General features: G+C 39.2%; 1 protein-coding gene across 5 annotated transcripts in view; it reads left to right on the plus strand.

The window, feature by feature from the left end:
* EPHA3 (EPH receptor A3) overlaps positions 1–25,332 on the plus strand; it is a 322,951-nt gene that overhangs the window by 263,288 nt on the left and 34,331 nt on the right. For all 5 annotated transcript variants that reach the window (XM_075908777.2, XM_075908769.2, XM_075908799.2 and 2 more), the window contains 4 exons: positions 2,543–2,668; positions 11,224–11,409; positions 20,709–20,770; positions 24,064–24,273. In XM_075908777.2, the coding sequence (XP_075764892.1) occupies positions 2,543–2,668; positions 11,224–11,409; positions 20,709–20,770; positions 24,064–24,273 (584 nt within the window). The remainder of the gene's footprint in view (positions 1–2,542; positions 2,669–11,223; positions 11,410–20,708; positions 20,771–24,063; positions 24,274–25,332) is intronic.

Genomic DNA, 25,332 nt, shown 5'->3' on the forward strand with positions numbered 1-25,332 from the left:
CTCTCTCCCTCACCCCATCTCTCCTCTCTCTGCCTCCTGCCCCATTTCATGGAACACACAGGCTGTGATATCAGATTGTTTAGGGTTGCATGTTGACAGCTAACAAAGTAGGCTAAAATAATCTATATAGTTGTATGTGTCCCATAACATTAATGCTTCATCACTCAAATTTAATGAGGTTATAAAATAAAAGCAGCCATTAACTAAAAGTGTCGTGGACAAATATCAGGTCAGGGTTTGCTCTCCCTCCTGCTCCCCCACAATGGAATGTCACAATCACTATTCTTAAACTTGTCAGTGCACTTAAATTCCTGTGGATTATACTGCTTTAAATTTGGCTTTGTCTGTCTATGTACTGTTTTCTGAGTAGTACCATGCTGATCCTGAGGATATGGTGAGAATCCAATAGGTCACGTAATTCTGAGCTTTGATAAATTTACTGAGAAATATCTTTAGAGGAGTAAGTGATTATGCTCACATATTATAGCTGTCAGGATTTTTTGTGTGTGCATGTGGCTGTTGAAAGGTTTTTCTTTCCCTGTTATTTTACAGTCTTACTCGAAGAAACAAAAATTCTCTTGTATTAACTGCAAGAGGATAAAATAACTTCCATGGCTGTCATAAACTTTCTGCATCTTAAATACGGCAGCTGGTTTATTTCAGTCTGTTAATTCTGAATTACTTAAAAAAAAACTCCAGCCATGAACTATTCCCTGCAGTCTTATTACAAATCCTATAATAGTACCTCAAAGGACAAGAAATGTTTCACCTACTCTGATCCTCTCCCCTTGCCCTTTAGCAAGGCCCTTTCTACTTTTTTGCTACCCTTACCACAATTCATGCTGGTAAAATGGAAATGTAAATTATTGTATTTGCACAGAATGAGCTGTAAAGTAGCACAGCTTAACACATGTGCATGTGTTTATTATCTGTTTTTCATGATAGAACCCAGTTACTATACGGGCTGCTCTTAATTATTGGTGTGAAGGGATTATTCTCCCTGTATTCACCATCACCTGATCTTGGGAACCTCTGGGGTCAGCATTAAAAATCAGCAGCCAAACCCCCCACCATGCAGAAGCTTTTAATTGTTGTTATTCTTATTGGGGGCATGAGGGAGCCCGTAACATACATCCAACATGGATGGAAAAGAGCATTTACAAGATTTTTTTTTTTTTTTTACCAACAACAATATATGGCCAATTACTTTTTGTTTTACTTGAGAATGATTCTTTAATTATGAGACCTTTTAGGGAAACACATTCAGCATTTAATAGTATATATATACACACAGCCCTCTGTTCAGCATATGACTCTTAATTCACATTGGCTTTGGAGGCAATTAGCATGGGCCAATAAATCTCTTTAAAATGGATGTTTCATAAGTCTTGTAAAAAGACATTTGTGACGGTTTGTTAAAATAATGCCACATTCTACCTGACATTAGGAAGGTCTCTTTCCCTCCCTCGCCTCTCTTTCTCTGCATAACCATTGCAAAACATATTTTAAATGGAGCACAGGTCAATATGTGACACAATCTGTAGGGCCATACTCCTGAATGTGTAAGTTACTTTACTTGTTATTAAAGAAACATTTATTTAAATTGCCCAACTGGCCCTATATTCATTCATCAGATTGAAGCATCAGCGGCCCCTGGCTAATAGGCAGGAGGAGAATAAGGCTATAGTTTCATAGCCAGAGGCAGTGGGGAATCTGGAATCACAGTGTGTTTCCCCTCCCTCCAGTCTGGCTGCTGGAAGGAATAATGAGAGGTCAGCTTGTGTCTTGCCCCTAAAGCCATTCAGTGCTAAGCATTCATTTAATTCTACTGCTTGCCCTGGATGAACAGATAACCACTCACCAGAAAAGTGGGGAAGTGAATGATATGATAATGTTGGTGTTAGCATTATTTGTCACTAAAACTAAATAATAATAGTAATCTGCCATTCTCTGTATATAGAACTCATTATTTCCAGTGCTTTTAGCTTTTGTCCATGCATTGCCTTTTCTCTGATGCATTCAGTGGAATTCTTAGTGTACTCAGAGCTAAAAGGTTTGAGGGAAGAGTTCTATGCAATCTTTATTTCAGAATGCCACATGTTGCACTGCAGTATTTTCATACCAATTTGAGGCCTTGCCTCTGTGTGTGACCCCAAAAAATGTAAGTTTAAAGAAGTATCTCAACAGAGAGAGAACTTGATTATATTGAGCTTTAATATTCAAAAAGACATCAACTGTATTATAGCACAGGTGAGTTTAAGAATCACCCTTTCAAACATGCATTAATGACATGAAAAGTTGTATTTGTTTCTGAGTTTCAAGTTAATATCAATTTTATTAAATCTTGAAATCTCAGATACCTTAAAAAACACGTGTTCAATGCAAGGAAGTAATGGTCCTTTTTATTGCTATAGTTATTTTTGTTTGCCGTGTTTATATATTGCCGTTTATTTTCCCATTCAGTTTCCTAGTTATGAGTAATTAAGACCAGGTAATATTCTCTTTCTCTTTATCTCTCTCTCTCTCTCTCTGTTTTTAACAGTAAAACTCCCAGGTCTCAGAACTTATGTAGATCCACATACGTATGAGGACCCCAATCAGGCTGTCCATGAATTTGCCAAGGAACTAGATGCTACTTGCATATCCATTGATAAAGTTGTTGGAGCAGGTAACAGCCTTAATCAATATCAAATTTAAGTCAGGGGGTGGTATCATCAGTATATTTCCCTAGAACTTTATGCCATTTGGATTAATGAATTATACCTGGACACATTAAGACAGACCTGGGAAAAGTGTCACTGTAACATTCTGTTTTCATAGTAAGAAGGGAACGCTTACTGAGATGAAGTCGAACAAGTTGACTTTAGTGCATGTGAAAGTTTGAGGGTTGCCAGTTCTGAAGACACGCATCTGTGATTTTTTTGCCAAGGCAGGCATAGCACAGACAACAACGTGCTCACTTTCCCAAAACTACAACTCCACTCTTTTTTGGAGAAAGCAACACAAAAAATGAAAGAATCTCTCATCATGGGAAACAGTGCTAAATGTAAAGTTGCATTTTGTTATATGGACACATGCCTATTAGGATTGAACTCATACCTCAAAGTTACTTCACACAGGTCACAAAACTGCTATCAAATTGCTTTGACCTTTGATCACTGGGCTGATTTTGGTCACTGGTTTGGATTTGCATTAGTGATTCAACAGTGAAGGGCTCTCTGCCCTATAAACATTTTTCTGAGCATACAGATGCCCCTGAATGCTGATTTTAATAAAAAGTAAAAATGGGTGGAACAATATAGTATGTAAACCATCATATGATGAACACTCACTCATATATTGTCACAAAATATGATTTGTCATATCAGGAAATTAGCATTTTAGCTTTACTCCTAAATGAAATAATTTGAGTGCAAATCAGAATCAATTTTTAATCCATTGAAAATTACCAGATAGTCTCTGTTTTTATTGTTTCCTTCTGGTTTATTCCTAATATTTTACTATTCTAATTAAAAAAAGAAGAAGAAAAAGGAAAGAAAGATTATTCTCTTTTGTTGCTGCTACTGTCAGTGTTGCTGCTACTGTCAGTGTAAGTGTGAACAAGTCAGATTATTTTCCACAGTAGTGAAATCTGTGATATGTGCTAGTTTTAATTTTACCCCACAAGAGTGCACTGTTCTCCATCTTGTTTAATAAAGGCAGTGTAGCAGTGTGCACACTACACGCAGATGTGGCAGACATAACATGGGGTGGGGGACAGAAGGAGAGAGAGAGATTCAAAAATCTGAATTCAGGAACAAATTGTGTTTCTTTTAAGCTGTCCACAGTCCTCCCAGAAAACCTTAGAGTTCCCGGTAAATATGTTAGGTTCCATGTACCATAGAAATCTTCAAAGCAGAAGATCTGAAACTGTACCCAGTATATAGATCGTTGTTATGAGTTACTTTTATTATGGTGCATATAAGATTGAACAATTAACTACATTTTTTAAAAAATGTGATATGAAATTGGGGGAATGGACTAGGTTCAGAGAAGCCTGAAAATAAATGCATCACAAAGCAGGAGAGAGGAAGATTGTGGAGGGGGGGAAGAAATTCAATGTTTCTTCCCATCCTAGTAGAAATGCCAATAAGTTTGGCCCTGAAAACCTGCAGATCCCTGGAAAGCTATACTGATCTCAGAGGAGCTGACAGATGGGTGAGCTCTGTGGAGTCCTGGACCTCAGTACTGCCTCTAGTGTCCCTAGTTCCATACCCAACTCATGGCAGCATGTCTATCATAGACTCCTCAACCCATGAAATAGCCTGGAGGTATTATTAAATTAGGGATGTGGATTAAAGCTTGCACTCCTTTGATCCGCATCCCTAATTTCTTCTCTGTCTGTTCCCATATGTAGGGGAGAGCATTCTGGCTTTATTTAAAATGCTATTTGAGCCAGTGTCTTTCTGTGTTTCCCTTTATATTAGCCACCTTCTTTACAAATGTGGGTAAGAACAGAGGAGTGGAATGGTGAGGTAGAAGTAGTAGAAGTGACAAGGAATTTTGGCTACCCATGAAATTAACAAGTAGACACCAGATTCTGAGAGGTAATCTTGACATTTTGGTGTAGTTCCTCAAATTTTTCCTCGGGGCTTCAACTATGAGACTTTAATGTTACTTTGAAAATATATCCCTGCATAACAAGGAAATATCTCTAATGGAACCTCAAAGGATATAAGGGGACTTAGAGGCTGAACATCAGTCAATCCAAGTTAGGCTGCCCATGTTCAAGTTTTCAGCACATGCATTCCTTTATGTAAGACCATTCATTTATTTTTTAGCCTCCAATGCAGCAAAGTATTTAAGCATTGGTTTAAAAGGGGAGTTAAGTGCATAGAAAGAACTTTCTTGAATGAGAATGGAGTTAAGCACTGCTTTGCTCAAACAGGGCCCAAGTGTTTGTGTTTCTTTTGGAGACTGAACAGACATCTAATATAATGTGTTGCTAAACAATGCACATCTAACATGTATGGAGGATTAGCTACTCCCTTGTCAGTAAAGTTTGTAGCACATTAATTACGGTTTGTAAAGTATGTCTCTGAGACTGATGAGGTGCACAAAGTCTATGAAATTTTCATCCTTGCTGCCTTCCCAATCTATGGTAGAACGCAGCAGCTGTAGCTTTCATTAATAAGACACTAAAAGGAGGGCAGTTCACAAGCTCATCTACTATTTTTTCACTATATCTAAATTCACAACAAAATGCTGATATCACAAACAGTTTAACAGAAATATTAGCATTCCTTGAATTGATTTTTACTACCCTTCCAATAATATCTCTTTGACAAAGAGACACACCTGACTGAAAGTAACACCGTCTCCCTGCTCAGGACCTAAGAAGGGAATAATACTGAAGCATTTTAGAGAAAGTCACTGGTATTCTCTTTCAAGATTTACCTCAGATTTTCTGCTTTCTCACCAAAGCCCCCTTGCCTTCTAAACTGAGATATTGACAGCTCTTATTTTCAGCTGTAATCCAGTCCATTGTTCTCAGGTGGGTACCACAAAGTGGATACAGAGCAATGGTTCACAGAAGAAAGGTGTGGTATAATTGTTTTAGTTGGTTTGTCAGTTTGGGTGTTGGTTAGCCAGTCTCTCACGGTGCTGATCCTATACTGTATGCCTTAAGACACCAAAGATTGATCCAGTTGGAACCCTCCAGGAGCCTTATTACACTCTATTCAGGGATTAACTTGTTTTTCTTGGCAGCTCAGAAAGCATAACAGTGTTTACGTGAAAGCCAGCAAAATTGTTTTATGTAGGTAAACTCAAGATTCACAGATGAAACAGGCAACAGAAGGGGGCCTTACTGGTATGCGATCTGATTTTCAGAGGTGTTGACGATCTTGCAGCCCCTATTGGCTTCAAGGAGGTTTGTGAGCGCTCAGTCCTTCTGAAAATCACGTCATTAGGATTTTCAGACTGGTTTTGAAAGAATATTGTGCTCTTACAAATCATCTTAATTCATCTGATCATCAAATTGCACAGTTGGTGCTAAATGGTACTGAGAGATGTAGGACATCAAGTATAACCTTTTCCTTCACACACACACACACACACACACACACAAAATCAAACAAACAGCTCACTCCTAACTCCAGTCAAAGATGAAGGATGGATTGCCTGCATGCCCAGCTTCTGAAACCATAAATACAAGCCCCATTGGCAGTGGCCAAACAGTCGTTGTAAGAAACTAGCTTGTTATAGCTTTGCAGACCATTAAAGCGTAAAGAAAAGCAAATTCAAAGCTGGGACATCACAAGATTTATTGCAAGTTTCTCCTTGTTTTAAAGCCATGCTTTGGTCTTTCTCTCACAGGGTGTTCTAACAGTATCGAGCTGAGGGAAATAGCTGAACTGAAGCATTGTTTGCTCTTAATAAAGCATATTGGCATTTTTAGGTTGCAGAACTTGGGGAGGAAGGTTAATCTGGAAGTTTTGTGATTTGTGCAAGTTCTGGAACAGAATTTAGCACCCCGCTCCACCCCAGAACTCAAAAATGATTTTACACAATATTTTCTCAACCTGTGGGTGGCTTTGCAATCTGTGGGTAGAGATAATTTAGAGAATGTAGGTATAATAAAATATATATTGTAATAAAATTGTACTCTATTGTATATAGAGATATTTCCATACATCATTTATTTCCACCTTAATTTATTTTGATTTTTTTATGACACTATTGGTGTAACAGGTTCTTAACTGAATTGCATGGAGATTGGTGATGTGATAGGGAGTCATTTGCTTCTGCATTGTTGGTTCAAATTCAATCCAGATTAGTGGTGATAAATTGTTACAATGTAATACCTGTGTGTTGGCCTGTGTCACTTAAATTGATGACCTCTGTTAATTTGCGAGGAGACAGTCCTATATGTTAAATAAAAACAAATTAATCTCATTTGGCACCATTGTTTATGATCTGAGAACACAAGGCAATGATTTAGTCAATGTGGAGAACGACAACCCTCCCATCCAAGAGATGATAGCTCCAAGATAGAGTGGAGGCACACTGATGGGTCGATGTGGAGGAACTAGCACTAGTCAATCCAGAAAGCATGCTTCTCTGAGCACTAAATCCATTATAAGCAACAAGTGGGATAAAGATTGGACTTCAGAATATTTTATTCCCACACATTCCAGTTATTTTAGTGTCTTGAAGTATTGCCTATCTGCTCCTTGATGTTCGAATCATTGTGGTCTAAAGTGATTTTGCTGTCCATAGGTCTAGATAATCCAACTTCACATTGGATTGTTACATTGTAACTAGTAAGAAGTTAAGATATGAGCAGAATAATTGCTCTTAAATGCTATATCATTCACATACATAAAAAAAAAATCCTGATTGGCCTGAAAATGAGTCCAGATACAAAGCTGAAGCTTTTGTTCCTTTCCAAGCCTGACTTTTCTACACAAGAACATTTGACTAATGATAATATTTAGGAGCCAATATTCCATTTAAATCTAAGAAATTTCCAAGAAAAGAACTAACAAAATGATTATTTTAAATGAACTAACAAAATAATTTTATTTTAAAATAGCCCCGTGCATCTGCAGCCTATGTAAGAAAAAAAGTCTGTAATTCCATTCTTGTCCAACAAAAAGTTTTCTATGTATTTCAGCTTCACATACACTTACTACTACAATCAGAAGCTATAAAAGAGTGATTACTTAAATACCTACTTTGCAATTTATGCTTATCTAATAGGTTTGTCAAGTAATTAAAAATTGTGATTAATCACACAATTAACAATAGCAAAATACCATTTATTTAAATATTTTTGGACGTTCTACACCCAACCCCCACTCACCAGAAGATGGTGAATGTGGGCTGGAGGACTCCAGAGGAGAAGGAGAAGGTCACACATTTGGCAAATGTAGGGACACTAGTTTCCCCTTCAAAGTGCTGTTTCTCTCCAACTAGCAGCACAGCCACCGTCTGCTCTTCCATCCCATGCTTATGCCGCCTGCTGCTGCCCATGTCTCCCGCCTGCTTCCCTGAGGCTGAAGGTAAGCTTCTTTCCCTGCCCTGCCCTGCCATACTCCAGGGTTGCAAATGACATCTGGTCCAGGAGAGTTGGCCACCCAGGTGGGAGCGCCAGTGATGGACTATATAGGACACTAGCACTGGTAGGGATAGCTCTGCTTCAGATTCTTAAATTTTGGATCGAGTGCTGTACAAGGTACCCTCTAAACTTTTCCACCCATGTATAGAATAAATTTGTCTATGTGCAATGAGGTATGTGCAGATGTGCACCTCTACTAGAAACAATCTAGCTGGGGGCACTCCCCTAATCTGCTAGGTGGCATTTGAATTTCTTCCGAGTGGCCACCCAAGCACACATTGGTATCCTTGTTGTGTTTTGTCAAATTTGTGGTAAAAGTGTTCTTAAAACGAACAATGTACTAGGCCATCATCCAACATTGCTGTAACATGATGTATATGGCAGTATACAGATAAAACAGAGCAGGAGATGCACTATTCTCCCCCCAAAATGGGGTGTCACCAATTTCATTAATGTATTATATTTTTTAGTAAACATCATCAGCATGGAAGCATGGCATGCCAAAGCACAAAGAGGCACACGACTCTTTAGCGCATCTGACACATCAATATCTAGCGATGTTGGCTGCAACAGTGCTATGCAAATCCTTGTTCTCATTTTCGGGTGAAGCTGTAATTAAGAAATGGGCTGCATTATTTCCAATACATGGAAACAAACTTGTTTCTCTTAATGTTTGACTGAATGAGAAGTATGACTGAATAGATTTGCAGGCTCTAAATTTGTACGTAGTGTTGTTTCTGAATGCAGTTACATAACAAAAACCTACATTTCTAAGTTGCACTTTCATGATAGAGTTTGCATTACGATACAGGTTGAACCTCTCTAGTCCGGCACCCTCGGGACCTGACCAGTGCTGAACCAGAGAATTTTCTGAACCATGGGAGGAGTGTCTAGCAGCAATACCAACACCTCCACTGCTTACTGGGCTCTTATTGTTTTGTGCTATTATTTAGCTCTAATTTACCCCCTAAATGTCTTCTAAGAGCTAGGATAGGTGGCTATGAACAAACCTTATGGGATCGCCAGAAACTTGGCCACACTCATGATAAGTGAACATTTGGTTAATGGGATGAGGAGTCCTGTGGCATCTTATAGACTAACTGAAGTGTAGGAGCTTAAGCTTTCATGGGCAAAGACCCACTTCGTCAGATGCATGTACATACATCTGACGAAGTGGGTCTTTGCCCACGAAAGCTTATGCTCCTACACTTCAGTTAGTCTATAAGGTGCCACAGGTCTCCTCGTCGCTTTTGCAGATTCAGACTAACACAGCTACCCCTCTGACATTTGGTTAATGAAAATCATGCCAGACCACAGATGTTGCCGGGCCAGAGAATGCAGGACTAGAGAGTATTCAACCTGTATTTCTTTTGGTTATCATTTTTACAATGCAAATATTTATAATAAAATAATATAAAGTGAGCATTATACAATTTGTAGTATGTGTTGAAATTAAAATTGATAAAGTTGAAAATGTAGAAAAACCTCTAAATATTTAATACATTTCAATTGGCATTCTATTGTTTAACAACACAAATAACTACAATTAATTTTTTAGTTAATCATGTAACTGCTATTAATTGACATCCCTAATATTTATCCATTTTCGCTACATTTGTCATATTCTTTAGTACATATAAAAATATTTATTTTAGAACTCTGATATTGTATGTACTGTTCATTATATTATATGAAATATTCCTCTACAATATTTTGAATTTAGATCACTGAGAGTCAAAATCAGCTGCCATAGCAGCTTTTCTTCACTGTAATAAAATTGTCCTGGTTCAGTTGTTTTATGGTTTCTATATTCATTACATAGATGCTTAGTTTTAGTAAAGCATGAGTGAGATTATAACCTGCAATTTGTCCACGCATTTTATGTTTGTCAAACTGGAACATGAGATAATTTTTTGGAGGGGGTCCTGCATTATTAATTAATCCTTTGTTGCTGACATGTACATAACACTGAACAGAGGTCTACCATGTTAGGTTCCAAAAGCACTTCATATTGCCAAGGTAGTCTCATAGGTCCATGCAAGTCACACTATGAGTGCTTGCAAGATCAGATCCTCACTGATCAACATTACAAAGGACCTGTGCATAGGAAGGCAGTACAATACAAACTTTCTTTGATAGATAGGATCACATACCTATACTCAGATTTTCTTATAGTGGTTTATCTCACTACTTACACTGAAATAATGTAACTGCTTTGAAATCAGTTTTACTCTGTTTTGGTCAGAATTATGTCAGTTCATGATCAGTGTGTATGCATCACTTCTTTGCTTAAAACTACACCAATTCAGTTAGTCCTCCCCAGCTATCCCACATCGCATCAGTTTGCATCAGAAGTGAACACTATGCCACGCATTGTTTTTGGAGCTACCAGGACCTGTGAAATAGCTAAGGCCATGTCTACACTATGAGATTACTTCAAATTTACTAAGTTCGACTTTTGGGCACCCGATTTTACAAATTCAGAGTTCTGTATCCTTACTACAGGGAAAAACTGAATGTAGTCTGAGGTAGCGCGCACACATTCATGAAGCCTGCCTCAGACTCAGAGCCATAGGAAGCACTCTGGGGAGCTGCGGGAGGCTCCTCTGAGGCCAGTTAGTTCAAATTAGCAGCACTGGAGTGTCTACACTAATGCTATTTTGGACTTACAAGTTCAAAAATGGTGGTGTTCCTCATGAAAATCAGGACTACAGAATCACAGAATACTAGAACTGGAAGGGACCTTCAGAGATCATCAAACCCAGTTCCCTGCCCATCTAGAGTTCTGTTTCCGTGGCCCCTTATTCCAGGCTTGGCCCCTTATAACAGGCTTGGTAGTGTGGACACATCACTTACAAAATCTACCTTGGAGGGCTAATTTCAGACTAAGGTCCTAGTCTAGACCAGGCCTCAGAGATGTTAATCCGATTTTACAGATGGAGAACTGAGGCATGGAAAAATTAAGTGACTGGCTGAAAGCTGAAAGAATTCATATCCCTGACATCCAGTCTTTTGCACTAAAGATACAGCCTGAGTGACTTTTCTATAAGGCGAAGCCTCCTCTCTAAAGTTCTGGTTGAAATAACTAGATTTCACGTTTTCTCTCCCCTCAACCTTCCCAGGAGAATTTGGAGAAGTATGCAGTGGGCGCCTTAAGCTTCCTTCTAAGAAGGAAATTTCAGTGGCAATCAAGACCCTGAAGGTTGGCTACACAGAGAAGCAGAGAAGAGATTTCTTGGGGGAGGCGAGCATCATGGGGCAGTTTGACCATCCGAACATCATTCGTCTAGAGGGAGTTGTCACCAAAAGTAAGAACTTTAGAGTATACACCAACTGTGGGGGGTACTCAACAGTGTTTCTATAAACCATTTTTAAAGGATTAATTTTAAATCCAGAATTGTTTTATACAGCAGCCTTAGTAGACTATGTTCAAACTATTTCACTCCTTTAAAATTCTAACATGAAAAACATGCACTTTTACTTCATTATTGCATTAAATTACCTCAGAAGCAGGAAACAAATACTCAGATGAACGGCACTAGCTAAGCTTCCATTGAGGTAGCACATGCCAGTGCATCAGCAAAGGGAGGCAGGGAAGGAGAAAGGGAGGGTATTGTGGCTGAATTATAAACAGACAGATTGTATTAACCAATTTAGTACTCCAGAGCTCGTTGCTTTAAAGCAGCCAATAGGCACTTGCTGATTTGGAGTTATGGAGTTTGATTTCCTGGTCTTCTAATTGGACATAGGTAATATGTGTCATTTTCAAGCTAAATCATTAGCTATTATCATTCACATAGACTAAATTAACTGTCTTGTGACATTTGTGCAGTTATTAATAGGAATAGTGCTAAGCATCTAAGATTTTTAAGAGACTTTAAGTGCTTCAATTTTTTGGTGCCCAATTTGAGCCTCTGACTCATTTTCATAGGATAAGTGCTTAATACTTTACAAAAAGGAGGCCCCTCTCAAAGACGTCATTAGTTGGGCACCCCAAGTCAATACAGTGAAAGTTTATAATTTTGTAAGTTTAAAGTTTTGACCCGGAGTTTTAAATCAGAGCATTATTTCATTTGTTGCCAAACAGAAAATTCCAAATCTGTGGCTACAAATAGATTTTTCAGTAACATTTATGATTTATTAAACTCTTTTGTCAGATTGTGCTAATAATTAGATACCAGTTTGGACCCTGACTAAGGAAAGCATCCCTTTTCAAGGAAGCATACAAGTGCTGCTTTTATTAAGCAAGATAAGTAACTGGTAAAATCCTGGGTTGGTGCATTAGTTTTATAACAACAAAAATAACCAGCCTTAGGCCATTCTAATGTTTGTGAGGGGGTAATGAGAAGGATGGACACCCATGCTCTCATTCCTAAACTTGTCATACAGCCTAGACATAGTATGGGGGAGGGAAAGGCTGGGAAGCACATTTCAGCCATTAAAAAATATTTACAGATGAAAGAACTTCTGAGGAGCTGAGCAGGTTGGCGGGATGCTACTGCACAGGATCACTCTTTTCTGAGCTCTCTACTAGCCCTGCAAAGCTTTTTTTTTTTTTTTTTTTTTTTAAATCGCTGCCTTCTCACATCATCTTCAGCTGACTTGATCCCTATCCCTTTTCTCCCTCAAATGTGTCACATCTGTTTGTGGTGAGGACACATGGGCTGAAGTCTGTATCCCAACTCCTATTGATATGCGTAAGCTAGAGTTTCTCCCATAATCCCTTCCTCTGGGAGGTGTCTGTCAAAAAGAGTGATAAAAAGGAGGAATGGTGAGATACAGCCACATTTTTTTCCTGTTACTGACTGAACTAAAGGTCAGAACAAAGAGGTATAAAGACAGGAAGATAGGATTGGTTGCTTAGTAATCAGGAACAGGTGTGAGCACTGCCCTGCTGTTCCCTTTCTCCTCAGTTGTACTATACTTTAAAGGCTTGGAGTGCTTTTCCCTGACTTGCCAAAGAACACACGCTTTGGTCCTGCCTTCCTTTGCCCATTCAATATGGATCTCCATAGGTGGCTGCTGAAGGTGTTTAAACCATGCTTTAGACACGTTCCAGAGACCTTCAAACAAGAAATGAAGGGGAAAGAGGAAAGATGGGACAGATAAATATACCAATTTTGGTTTCATTTTGAGGCTGTTAAAACTAAATACAGCTACTCCAGTGTCACTTTTTGTAACTGGAAATATTATACTAGATTCACCTCATGGAAAAATCCTTTAGGAGTTGATGGGCATAACACCTCAAGGGATTGCTATTAATTACCCTTTAAAACCTATAGATTTTAACAGTAAAGTGTACACCCACTCTGTGATTTAATCTGAAAATGGTACAGAAACATTACCCTTCCCTATTTCATTCCATAGACATCAGTCAATAAAAGGAAGGAGCAACTTTTGTACTGTCAGTGAGTAGCTTTGCTTAGAGCTCGGGGGAGGGGATTCTTCCAATGTAAAATGATACAATTGGCTGTATACTTGTTTTAGTAAATTTTTCTTTTGTTACCGAAACTGCTTGGGTGATGTTTCTGAAACAAGTAAAGGCAAACTCCAGAAGTTCTCAACTCACTGGAACAAAGGGCTTGTCTACACAAACACATAGTTGGTGGCAAGCTGGAATGCAGATCTTCCCCTCCGTAGCTTGTCGCATGTCTGTGTGGACCAAGCTACAGCACACTCAGCATTCCCTGGAGTCCTTTGCCTTACTCCTGTTTCAGAGCTGGATAGATCAAAGCACACTATGCAACCCTTAGTGCAGAGTAGATTTACACTGCTTCATGCTCAGAACTAGGCCCTTGTGTACTGGTAGCAATGGCTACACTCTTCAGTGGAAAGTAGGCCACATCCACACTGGTATGTGGCTACAAACAGTAGTAGTGAAAGGCTCTGGAAGAGGTGGTAGCGGGAAGTCTCTTGTAATGGAGCATTCTCCCACTGCCTTCCCCTGACAGTCTGAAAATGAAAGTTATCTAGACACGGGGGGCGGGTTTTGGAAAAAAAAATCCTTTTTCAAAAGAATTTAATAAACTTCCTTTTTTAGGAAGAGCGGGTTTTTTTGAAAAAGGGCTGGGACTTTTTTCAAAAAAACCCTGCATCTAGACTACTTTCATTTTCGAAAGATCCTCTTTCAAAAATGCAATCGGAAGAAGATATATAAATCCCCACAAAATTTGCATATCCTCTTTCAAAAGATCTTTGTAGTTTAGATCTACCCGAAGAGTGCTGCTTGGGTGTTTAAAAGAGCCATGAAGGGCACTGTTCCAAAGGCTATGGAATGCCTTTACTTGCCTAGGCACTGCCTCACCACTAGGCAAGTAAAGGCATTCCAGAATCTACACCACTATTTATGCCCATGATAGGTGGGGCGTGCAGTGTACATATTCTAAATACTGCCATAAGTGTAGCCTTTAACCCATAGGCAATCAAATAACTGAGAAATGGAGTGTCTAAAAATAAACAGTATAAAACTATGTAAAACCATGTAAAATATAATAGCTAATTTTCATAGTAATCTAGAAATGTCATATCTGGTGGGACTGATCTGTCAAACAAGCTTTATCTCCTAAGATGACAAATAATTAAGTCTGAAAAGGCTGTCAGATCTGCCTGTATAAATTCCATGTATCTCATGCTTATGTCTAATAAGCTACTCTATAAAGTTAAATTTTGAATTCCCCAAATTTCTTGAAATACTGAGGATAGTTTTCTGCACATGACAGAGCAGAGAAAATACCTTACAATCAATTGCACTAAAGATTCTCGCGGCATTGCTGAAAATATTTTTTTCTTTGCACACACAATTTTGTGTGTTTCTAACTGTATGTGTGCTGCAGATGCTCACTTTGAACAGCTAACTCTTGCTTTGCTTAAAAAACAACAAATAGTCAAGTAGCACCTTAAAGACTAACAAAACGTATAGATGGTATCATGAGTTCATGATACCATCTACACATTTTGTTAGTCTTTAAGGTGCTACTTGATTGGTCCTAGTGCTTTAAGGTACTAGTTGGAATTGGTCCTGCCTAGAGCAGGGGGCTGGACTTAATGACCTTCTGAGGTCTCTTCCAGTTCTATGATTCTATGATTGACTATTTGTGGTTTATTGAGTGTTTCCTGTTACAGACTAACTTGGCTACACCTCTGAAGCTTTTGAACATGCAAGCCCTTGCTGTGCTCTTATACAAGTGGGTTTCTGCAAATCCTTTAGTCAGTTAAATTCTTGGTTTATTCACAATAGGCTATTAACTATTTCAGTAGCAGCTATTGAACATCAAAGGTGTGTGATATAGATGGTCACATTTAATCTGAGAAACCAAAATTTAGTCTCCTCTCTCCTTTTAAATCATCAGAGTTCTAGAACAGTGAAATTATAAATTGGGAAACTTCCAGTTCTCCGTGCTTATAAATACCTTAAAAGTATTTTGGAAGACTTATAAAATACTTCACATCCATTCTGGTGGAGTGATTTTTTTTTTTTGATGGGCAAATGAAGTCCGTTTTTTTCATTAATAATCAGTCAACAAGGTGGTAGAACACACACGTGCACATGTGCACGCACAATTCAATTATTCATCCAGAGGCCTTATTTTCTTGATTTATAACTTGTCGTTTAAGATACTTAAAGAAGACGCTGTTTCTGCCTAGATTAGTACATATTGTCCTGGGCAGATACATTTAAATTACAATTTTGTAATACTGACTAATCATTATTTAATAGCAGATATATAGCACTTAACAATGTCGTAGGCACTTTTCGGGCATTGAATGAGCATTTATATACAATCAGTGAAGAGTCCATTTGTGGAGAATTTATGGGATCGTTCCCAATATATATAATAAGATAAACATATATAACATGAGACAATGCGCCCCTTTCTTCATTAACCAAATTACTTTTGATATATGGTCTAGAGCAATGAATTGACTTTTTGTACTGATCATAACCTTTGAAGCAACACCTAGCAATTTACAATGATTACCATAGCTAAAAGTGACTGCTTGAAATCTAGCATGGTGCAACATGCCTTACAATACACTGGAGATGTGCTGAGGTGCATTAGCTAAATAAGATCTTGATTCTTTGTTCCAGCTCTGAACTATTCCCCTGTTTCATATTTGTCTCTGTTCAGAACTTTCCTTCTACTCTGGTCTCAAGGGTGCCCTATAGGCAGTAGTCTTAATAGCCAGCACACATGTTCTCCTTAGTTTACTAATAATTTACAGCAATTTGTAGCCTGTTAGTATAATAAATTTTTGAAACACTGTTGACACAAGTTGTTATCGTGTATAAATGGCTGCCTTTTGATAAATGAATGCAGAATGTTCCTTTGAAAGTACACAGCTTTTCTTTGGCGCATATGTTTCTGATTACATGTACATTTCCAACAGAATGTGGGTGAAAACCTGCACTCAGAACACTCAGCATATGGGAGGACAAATAAGAGAGGGAGATGTTATTTTAATAATTTGAAAGGTTTTCCTTTTTGCCCTAACTAATCTCAGACTTCTGACACATCTTTAAATAGAAATTTGTATGGTAACCAAGTATTTGACAGGTATACAATACTTCAGTTTTGTCAGAGCATGAATTATCCTATAAACTTTGTGGATAGCTCATTTATGATACTAAACTGCATTTTAGAATTTGTAAGGATAGTTGTTATTGGAAATACTAATAGCAAAGTGTTACTGATAGTTTATGGAAACAGACACTATTTGCTTTTAGCATAAGTAGTCTCTCTTTGTCTTGCTGTACCTTGCCTGAAAACCTGACTGCAAACAATCAATAGAAGGTTGCTGAAGAGGTTGAATTCTTCTCTTTCTTCAACAGGCTGGAAGGTCTGCAGAATAATTGAGTAAAAGGTCAAAGTTTCAGGGACACAGATTTTGTCTACCCTTTATTGCAAGAGATATGGGGAGACAAATTATCTCTGTCTTGTTATGCTCAGGGGTGGATTAAAGTTTGTGGGGCCCCCTAGGCTCTGGGATGGGGCTAAAATGAGGGGTTCACAGAGTGTGGGAGGGGGCTGTGGGTTGAGGCAGGAGGGGTGAGGGCTCCCACTAGGGGTGGATGCTTTGGGGGTGGGAGTGGGGATAAGTCATCTGGGGTGCAGAAGGGGGCTCCAGTCTGGAGCTAAGGGGTTTAGAATGTGGGAACAGGCTCATTGAAGGAAACTGGGGTAGAGGTGCAAGATCTGGGTGGGAGTTAGAGTGCTGGAGCAGGCTCAGGGTTGGCATGTTGGGTCCAGACCTCTGTGAGGGAGTTATTGCCTTAGGGTGCAGGAAGAGGCTAAAGGCGGAGGCAGGGGGTGAAAGTACAGGTTCTGAGCAGGGGCTAGGGTGCTGGAGGGGGCTCAGGTTAGGGCAAAGTGTTGGTGTGCAGGGCCCTTACCTTTGGCAGCCCCCCTTTTGTGTGGCTGAAGCAGGTGGCTCATTGTGGTCCATGGGGCCCTGCAGTCACTGCCCCTCACGGTTCCCATTGTCTGTAACTCCCCACCAAATAGAGCGGTGGTGGCAGAGCCTGCAAGCAAGGGCAGTGTGGGGATGGAACTGCCCTTGGTGCTCGCAGCAACATGGTTCCAGGCCAGTTGGGATGCAGGGAGGAAAGGCAGCGCAACTGCCTACCCAAACAGGCAGGGCTGGAATGCTAGTGGTGCTTTGCAAATAAATCTGGCCTTTCAGCATCCTGGAGATCTTTCCGTGGGGCCTCCCTCTAGCTGAGGGTCCTGGGCTTCAGCCCCTAAAGCCCCTTTCTTGATCTGGCTCTAGTTGCACCATTGTCATATGATTGCCATTATGCATGCAATGTATTCTGGACAGGGAGCACAGGTCATAGAGGGGAACAAAGGTACAAAGCCCCCAAGTTATAATGCCTACAAACCTCTGTGATGGCTCTGGAGGACCCAGATTATTGTTGAACTGACCCCAAATGAAATATTTTGATTTGGTTTCAATTTGATTATTCCCACCAAACATTTTAAAACAATTTCTACAAAATCTAATTTTGTGGAAAAGCCAATTGGGTTTTCTGCGGGGGGACACAAAACAATTCAGTGAAAAGTTTTTTGCTACTTTCTCTTTGTGATTCTCATGCACTTAACTGTGGTAGATAACAATTTGAGGGTTGAGCCATTGCCTTCCTTGAGGACTTACCCACATTGTGAGGTTTCTAAACATTCATTGGGTTTAGAGACCCTGCTGGTGCACCTTCAAGTTTCCCTAGTGCACTTGATCTTAGTGTTCTTTCAACTAGCACTGCATTAAAAGTTCTTTACTAGGGTTTAAGGTGCACAAGCAGAATCTACAAGGACTTGCTACTACACAAATGCTAGTGCACATTAGTCCCAAAGAGAAACAAGCCCTTGGAAGCTGCTCTATGGTTGGGAATACAGTGCAAGCTGTTGTCATGCTTTTAAACATCCATGTCTTCTTTCAGGACTTAACAGTACACCTCCCTAAATACCTACATTGCCCAATTTCATTTTTTCCACAGGAAGAAAAGCAGATAAATCGAACTTTGGAAAACATTATTAAACAATGACATTCATAGACTGATATGAGGAAGGGATGGATGGACTTTTGGTTGGGGCATTAGCCTAGAACATAGGAGACACAGCTTTGATTTGCTTCCAGCATGATCTTGGACAACTCGCTTGCTCTTGCTATACCTCTGCCCCCTATAGTTGGGCGCAGCAACATCAGCATTGCTGAGTCTCATGATTTTTGTCACAACTCTTGTGATAATTCAAGTTTTTCCTTTAAACCTCAGCTTCTGGAGTCAGTGGATTCGATGAGAGTCTCAGCTTTCATGGTGTTTAAAAAAGGTTCTATTGCAGTTCCACCAGAGAGAATTTGAAAGAGTGACCAGTGTGCGCTGTAATGGTTCAGAAGCCAGAAGGCAACTAGAAATAATCTATTTTTTAAAAACGCACCCAGCATTTTGGGAGACCTGACTCGTGATTTTTAGAATGTCTGGGCTTAGTAAAAACATCGCCTTGCTTTTGTTTGGTTTTTAATACAAAGGAACTTGGTGTCTGCTCATAACGCTGGTTAGCTTAGGCCACAGGTGAGCAAGGTGCTTATGCACATGTCTATCCTGAGCACAAAATAATCTCATTGAAGCTAATGGGGAATACTTTCAAACTTTGAATTAGTCATATGCTTACTTACCTTGCTAAACGCTCACCCTAGTGCTGTATTTATGGTAATTGTTACTTATCTCATGTGTCACGCTCCTTAGATTCAAACTGTATCACCATGTATAAAGGGTAACAGTGTTAAAGATATCATTTAACAATGGTTTTGTGAGTAGAACAAGGAATACTTTGCACATGTTGTCAGTGGCTTATTTTACAAGTTCAGAACTTGTACACAAAGTGCATTGTCTAGATAAATTATGTGCCACTGTGGTACAGTTGTTAATAATTAAAGCTCTTTAATGTATTATAGTCTAATCTATGCATTGATTGTTGCATCGTTTGCTCTATAAAAAATACTCTAAGGAACAGGGGAAAGGGTGATTTTCCCCTAGGAAGCTACGTGGGTTGCTAAATGGATTAGTTAGTGGCTTTTCAGGTTCCCAGCTCATAATTCAGACTAGAGTTGAGCACAGAGACTCAAAATGTTATCCCCTGGAAGCAGTCAGCAGCATGAGTGTGGGGTTTTTCTTTCTTTTCTTTTTTCTTTCTTTTTTTTTTTTTTTTGCAGAGTACCTTGCTATAATACAAAGTAAAATATAGGGCCAGATTTTCAGTCACATGCAAGCCCACTTCAAAGCCAAGGGAGAGAAAACAGGGACCTGGTTGCGGTGCCCTGAACCTAAGCTACCCAGGCCTGGTGCAAATTAGACTTACAGGGGAACAACTATAATTTATATCAGTGGCAGATGGATCAAAGTAGAGCTCCACTGGGGCCTTCACACCCTGCCTTGCCCCATTTCCTCCTCTTACTGTGGGGTGAGGGGTAGAAAGGGAGTTGGTGCAGAAACCTGTGCATTGGCTGAGAGTTTCCATGCACAGGGAGGATTCTCTATGACCCTTCTCCTGTCACTTTATGACTTTGCTGATCAGAGACTCCACCCTGTAGTGTATAGGGGGAAAGATATAGCTAGTGTGTTATCAAAGAGAAAACAGAACAAAATATTAGTGGTGCCCCCATTCAGGAGCATCCCTCTTGTGTGCTTCAATATCTGTTCCTTTTTACCACTCAGTACCATGTGAGCACCTATTATGGGTTCACAATCAGTGGGTGTGACTACAGTGTAGTGATAATGCAAGACAGAAATACAAGTGCTTACATCTTCTTTTTTTGCACATGTTAAAATCAAATGGGCCTAGACTGAGCCCTGGTAAAGGTGGTGGATTTCGAATGTTTCCAATGGAGTTTCATTTACTGTTTACCAGAGTTGCAAATGTCTCATGAACCTTCCTCTCTTTGTGTTTCTTTTTTTCTTCTTCTTCTTCTTCATTTATATTTTTAAAAGTAATTAGTATTTAGAGGCAGAGGAATTTGGAAGCCAGTTTCTTAAATATACATAAACCATTTTCATTTATTATGAATTTTGTATTTCTCTTTAAATGCTTACGTGGTGCTTTTAATGTGTTTTCAGGTAAACCAGTTATGATTGTTACAGAGTATATGGAGAATGGTTCTTTGGACAGCTTCCTCCGAGTAAGTACAAAGTTGATGACCCAGTGTGGATCTTCTCCTGTCATCAGATTTGTCCTGGCTGTTGGATTATTCTTAAATCACCATGAACTCTTGTCCCATGTTTTATCTTCCATTGTTTCTTTCATTTTAGAGTGTGTTGTCATTGAAATCTAGCATTCTGTGTGAACCCTTTGCAATCAGATTTGTTTGGGGATTAATTGAAAAAAAGCAGAAATGTTATTTAGTACATTCCAGCTGTGGGAAAAGAATGATTTACTAGCAATTACAACTGTAAACTGTTTTTATGAGGACTAAATTAATAGCTTTAATGCACTGATGCTTGCTGATATTGGTAGGTAGCCTATACATCATACCAAGCATTATCCAAATAATGGTAAACTAATATGCTGAGCCAAGAATTTAAATGCAAGATGTTTAAAGAATAACCTCTCACCATGAGGTGTAGAAATTTTATGTTGCCAAGCTCTATTAGCACATCCTCTTTCCACACTCTTGCAATGTTTTGCTTACTTTATTCTCCTTCCCTTTTAAAGCTGGTAATGGGCCTAACAAAACCTGAACCCTCCCCATGTTACCAAGATTTACACGAGGCAAAACAATTAGTGTGCCAGAAGTAAACTCCCGCCTGGGGAGAAGCACCAGTTTTATTTTCATTTGCTAGGGTGACCTCAGTTCTGGCTACAAACCTTGCTTTGGTTCTGTCATGCTTGAATGATACTATCCCTCAAATTCATACACTGAAATAGACATTATACCCCAAAAGGAGATATATTATCAGCTCTTGTTTCTGTATATACTATATATGTTATGGTGTCTGCTGAATCATATAAAATGCATATAAATATTGTCTTAACAATCTTCTCCTGAATTATATACTTTTGATAAGGATAAACATCCTTGAAAATTCTTTGGTCACAGGAGTTTTATCTCTGATTCAGTCATTCAAGGCTACAAGACCAATGACTGCTCTGATATACACATACACGCTGAGTCAAGTATTTGTTACATATAATACAGTGATTTTACTCTGGTGTTCTATAATAAATTTATCACTGAACAGATCACATTTTCTTTATTAATTTGGTCAGTGTTCCACAGTATCCCCGAAAAAACCTAATCCACAGCCCATTGAAATTGATAGCAAAAATCCCACTCATTTTCAGCAGGTTTTAGATCTTTCCCTGAATGAGAGGCAAAGTTCTGTCAGAAACCATAATATGCAGTCTGGTGATGAAAGACGGCATAACAATACATATCCAGAAGGTAACAAAGTTAAAACTGCAAATGAAAGAAGATAGTAGTGCTGTTCCTATGTACTAGCTAAATGAGGGGTGTGCTCAATTCCTTAATCCCTTGAATCACTGTGAACTGGCCAGGACCAGTTTTGAAACATTTCAGGAAAGCACAGGTACTTGCATTCCCTACCTAAATACCTCTTTAGCCTAATATTTTCACAAAAAATATTAACCATGCCTAGTGCCATAAATTGGTATCCATTATTTCTCTTTTTTCAGATGCAGACTTCATAATGATGATCACTTTATATGTATTACAATGTCATACCATTTCCCTTGTGTCCCTTTGTACCACACATCAGATTTAAACTTTTCTTTGCTTTTGGGGCCCAGCATCATCCAATTGCAGCCGCTGTATTCTTATCCATGTTGTCTGCTCCACCAGCAAAGCTTGCCTTTTTAACTTCCGTGTCTCTTCTTTCACGTGCATTTCACTGTCTTCCTCCATGCTGTCCCTTTATGCCAAACAGTTTAGCAACATCACATCTTCATCCCATTTCAGTCCCTCCCAAAAACGTCTTCCCTACAACATTTAAATTAAAAAAAAGCTCAAATTGCTCATACAGATTCCCACATAAAAACAGGGAACCAGTAGATTCGTATTTCTAATAATACTTGTCTTTGTTCCCATCTCTGGGGTATTTTATATTTGCCTGAGGGGTCCATGATTCATAATGTGAGCTCTTCAGAGCAGAGACCTGTCTTTGTGTTCCCTGTGCATTGGCTAACAACCTATGGGGTACTATAAAAAATAAATAATGGAGCCTGCCTACTGTTCAGACCCTGATCTGGCCAATTACATCATGTCTTAGCTCATTTCTTAATGTAATTTAACCAATTCATTGGTGGACTGTGTTTCAGCAATTGTTTATTGATTTCTGTTTGTTAATTTATGCAACAAAATTTGTATTTTTCACTTATGAAGTCATTAAAGTTAAGACAAGTTTCATAATTTGCAAACTGTGCAATTGTGTACTTTCCAGTCACTCAGAATCTCACTCTGAAAGTGAATGCCATGGGGCTTTTCAAACATTTGACTGCCACTTCAATGCCAAGTCTACCATATGTTCAGCTAATTGTTTTCATGGCCAATATAGTCCCATGAGAACAGTGCTCCAAAGTAAAACGTATGAGCCCTGTCTTTCAGTCAGATTCCTGACGCTTTATCCTTGTGGGAGTGAAGAGACACATTTCTGTAGTAAGCATGCACATGGGGGTACAGGTGCTACACACACTGATATGCCTGCAGGAGTGGGGAGTCAATGTGTTTGACAGCTGATCATGGAGTACACTTTATTTTTGGTCATAAGTCGATTCACATAGCAACATGTAAGGAATATTTCTAACAAGCAAAACATATTTGCAAGAGCTTGCAAGATGAGAACTTTTGCCTGTTTTGGTAGCCAAATGATGACTGCATGAATACATTGGTTCTCAATCTAAAAATGGTGACATAGTGATTTTCATTCTGGAGCTGAGGAAGATTTTGGAGAACAGATTTCAATTTGGATGATATTTAGCAATTCCTGAGTCACATAAGCATCTGCAGTTTTTAAAATTGCTTCTCTATTCATAGAACTTACTTTATTGCACTCACTTAGACAGGGGTTTTCCAAAGTACCTAACAGATGTAACAGCAGGAGTTCAGTGATTAATTCCTGTAGGCTTCCTTGAAATTCCTAGCCTTGGTGGAGGCATACAGTGTGGATTTTTCCTACATTTGCACCTATCTTATATAAGGGCAATTTAAAATTCAAGTGGCAGTAAAAACAGGCTCTGCTAAATTTTATCTGAAATTAAAGCCTGTCCTATGTTTGCTTCCAGTTAATTCTGAGATTGTACTGCTTTAGTTTCAGTATTTTCTTGACTGGTTTTTATTTTGGGTCTCTATCTTGCAAGCCCTCCCCATGCACAACTCCTATTGACTTCAATGGAAAATCTGTGCATGGCAAACATGTACAGTCAGTCTCTTAATCATGGGTTCCTGGTGTTTTTCAGAAACATGATGCTCAGTTCACTGTCATCCAGCTTGTGGGCATGCTTCGAGGGATAGCATCTGGCATGAAGTACTTGTCAGATATGGGTTACGTCCATCGTGACCTAGCTGCACGTAACATTCTCATCAATAGTAATCTGGTGTGCAAAGTCTCGGATTTTGGCCTCTCTCGTGTATTGGAGGATGACCCAGAAGCTGCTTACACAACTAGAGTGAGTTCATATGTTTATGCCTATCTTAATTGTAATATAAAACTGAAGTATTGAAAGTGCAACCTGAGACCACATGTGACCTCAAGACTCCTGAACAGGGGTACATGGATCATTCTGTCCTGTAAAGCATGGGAAAATCTGATCAATAGCCGGTTAAACGTGCTGGTGAGCTCACTGCAGCCAATTCCTATATGTTTGTCAAGGAAGGAGCAAGTATAAAATTGTAACTCTACATTTATAGTTGGTGGGAAATCGTGTGAGTGTGTCTATGCTACACACTCACTTATGGTGGTATGTAGTGTACCCCTAGCATGGGTGCAAACACCCCTAGCATGGGTACAAGCTTTAAGGCACTATTTAAGTTGAGTAAAGACATGCCGGATTCTTAGGGTGTGTGTCTTCTATGGCTTTCTCTTCCCACCCAAGCAGTGGCCCCCCTGGATAGGCTGGCATTGTCAGATATGTAATATTATGTACTCTAGACAAATGACTACATTAGACCAGTCTTTTAGTGCATATGTAGACACATCCCCAATGCACATGACATTTAATTGAGGAATGCAGTCCAATTAGCTGTTAGTCTCTCTGAAGTCAGAATTCTGACTCCTGTCTTGTGCTGTGTGGATGCTTTGCAGAGTGAGATCATAGGTCTCAGTCTTTGCTCATTCCCACCTCCCCTAGGCATCTAAAGAGTCACCTCCATGCAAGAGGACACTACCTAATGGGTTTAGTTATCATGTCCATTAAAGCAAAAGGAGAATCACATTCTACTAATTAAGGAAATTGGTCAGGTCTCCAACAGCCACCATAGAACCATGCTATTCTGGATCAGTCAGATGGCTCTTGGACTGTCCTCATGTCCAATACAATACTGATTCGCTTGTAACATGACCCTGTACGGTATGAGTCTGGATTTTGCCATCCCATTTTTGGCTGCCAAATTCTTCTAATTTGTTTAAATCCATTTTTCTTGATTCCTTTCTTCCTAGTCAAGTGTCCATGACAATCACTTCCTAACTGATTATAAATCAAAATATTAGATTGGGTTATGTAGGCCTG

This window comes from Pelodiscus sinensis, chromosome 1 (assembly GCF_052426305.1).
Source record: "Pelodiscus sinensis isolate ZL-2025 chromosome 1, ASM5242630v1, whole genome shotgun sequence".
NCBI classification, from domain to species: Eukaryota; Metazoa; Chordata; order Testudines; family Trionychidae; genus Pelodiscus; species Pelodiscus sinensis.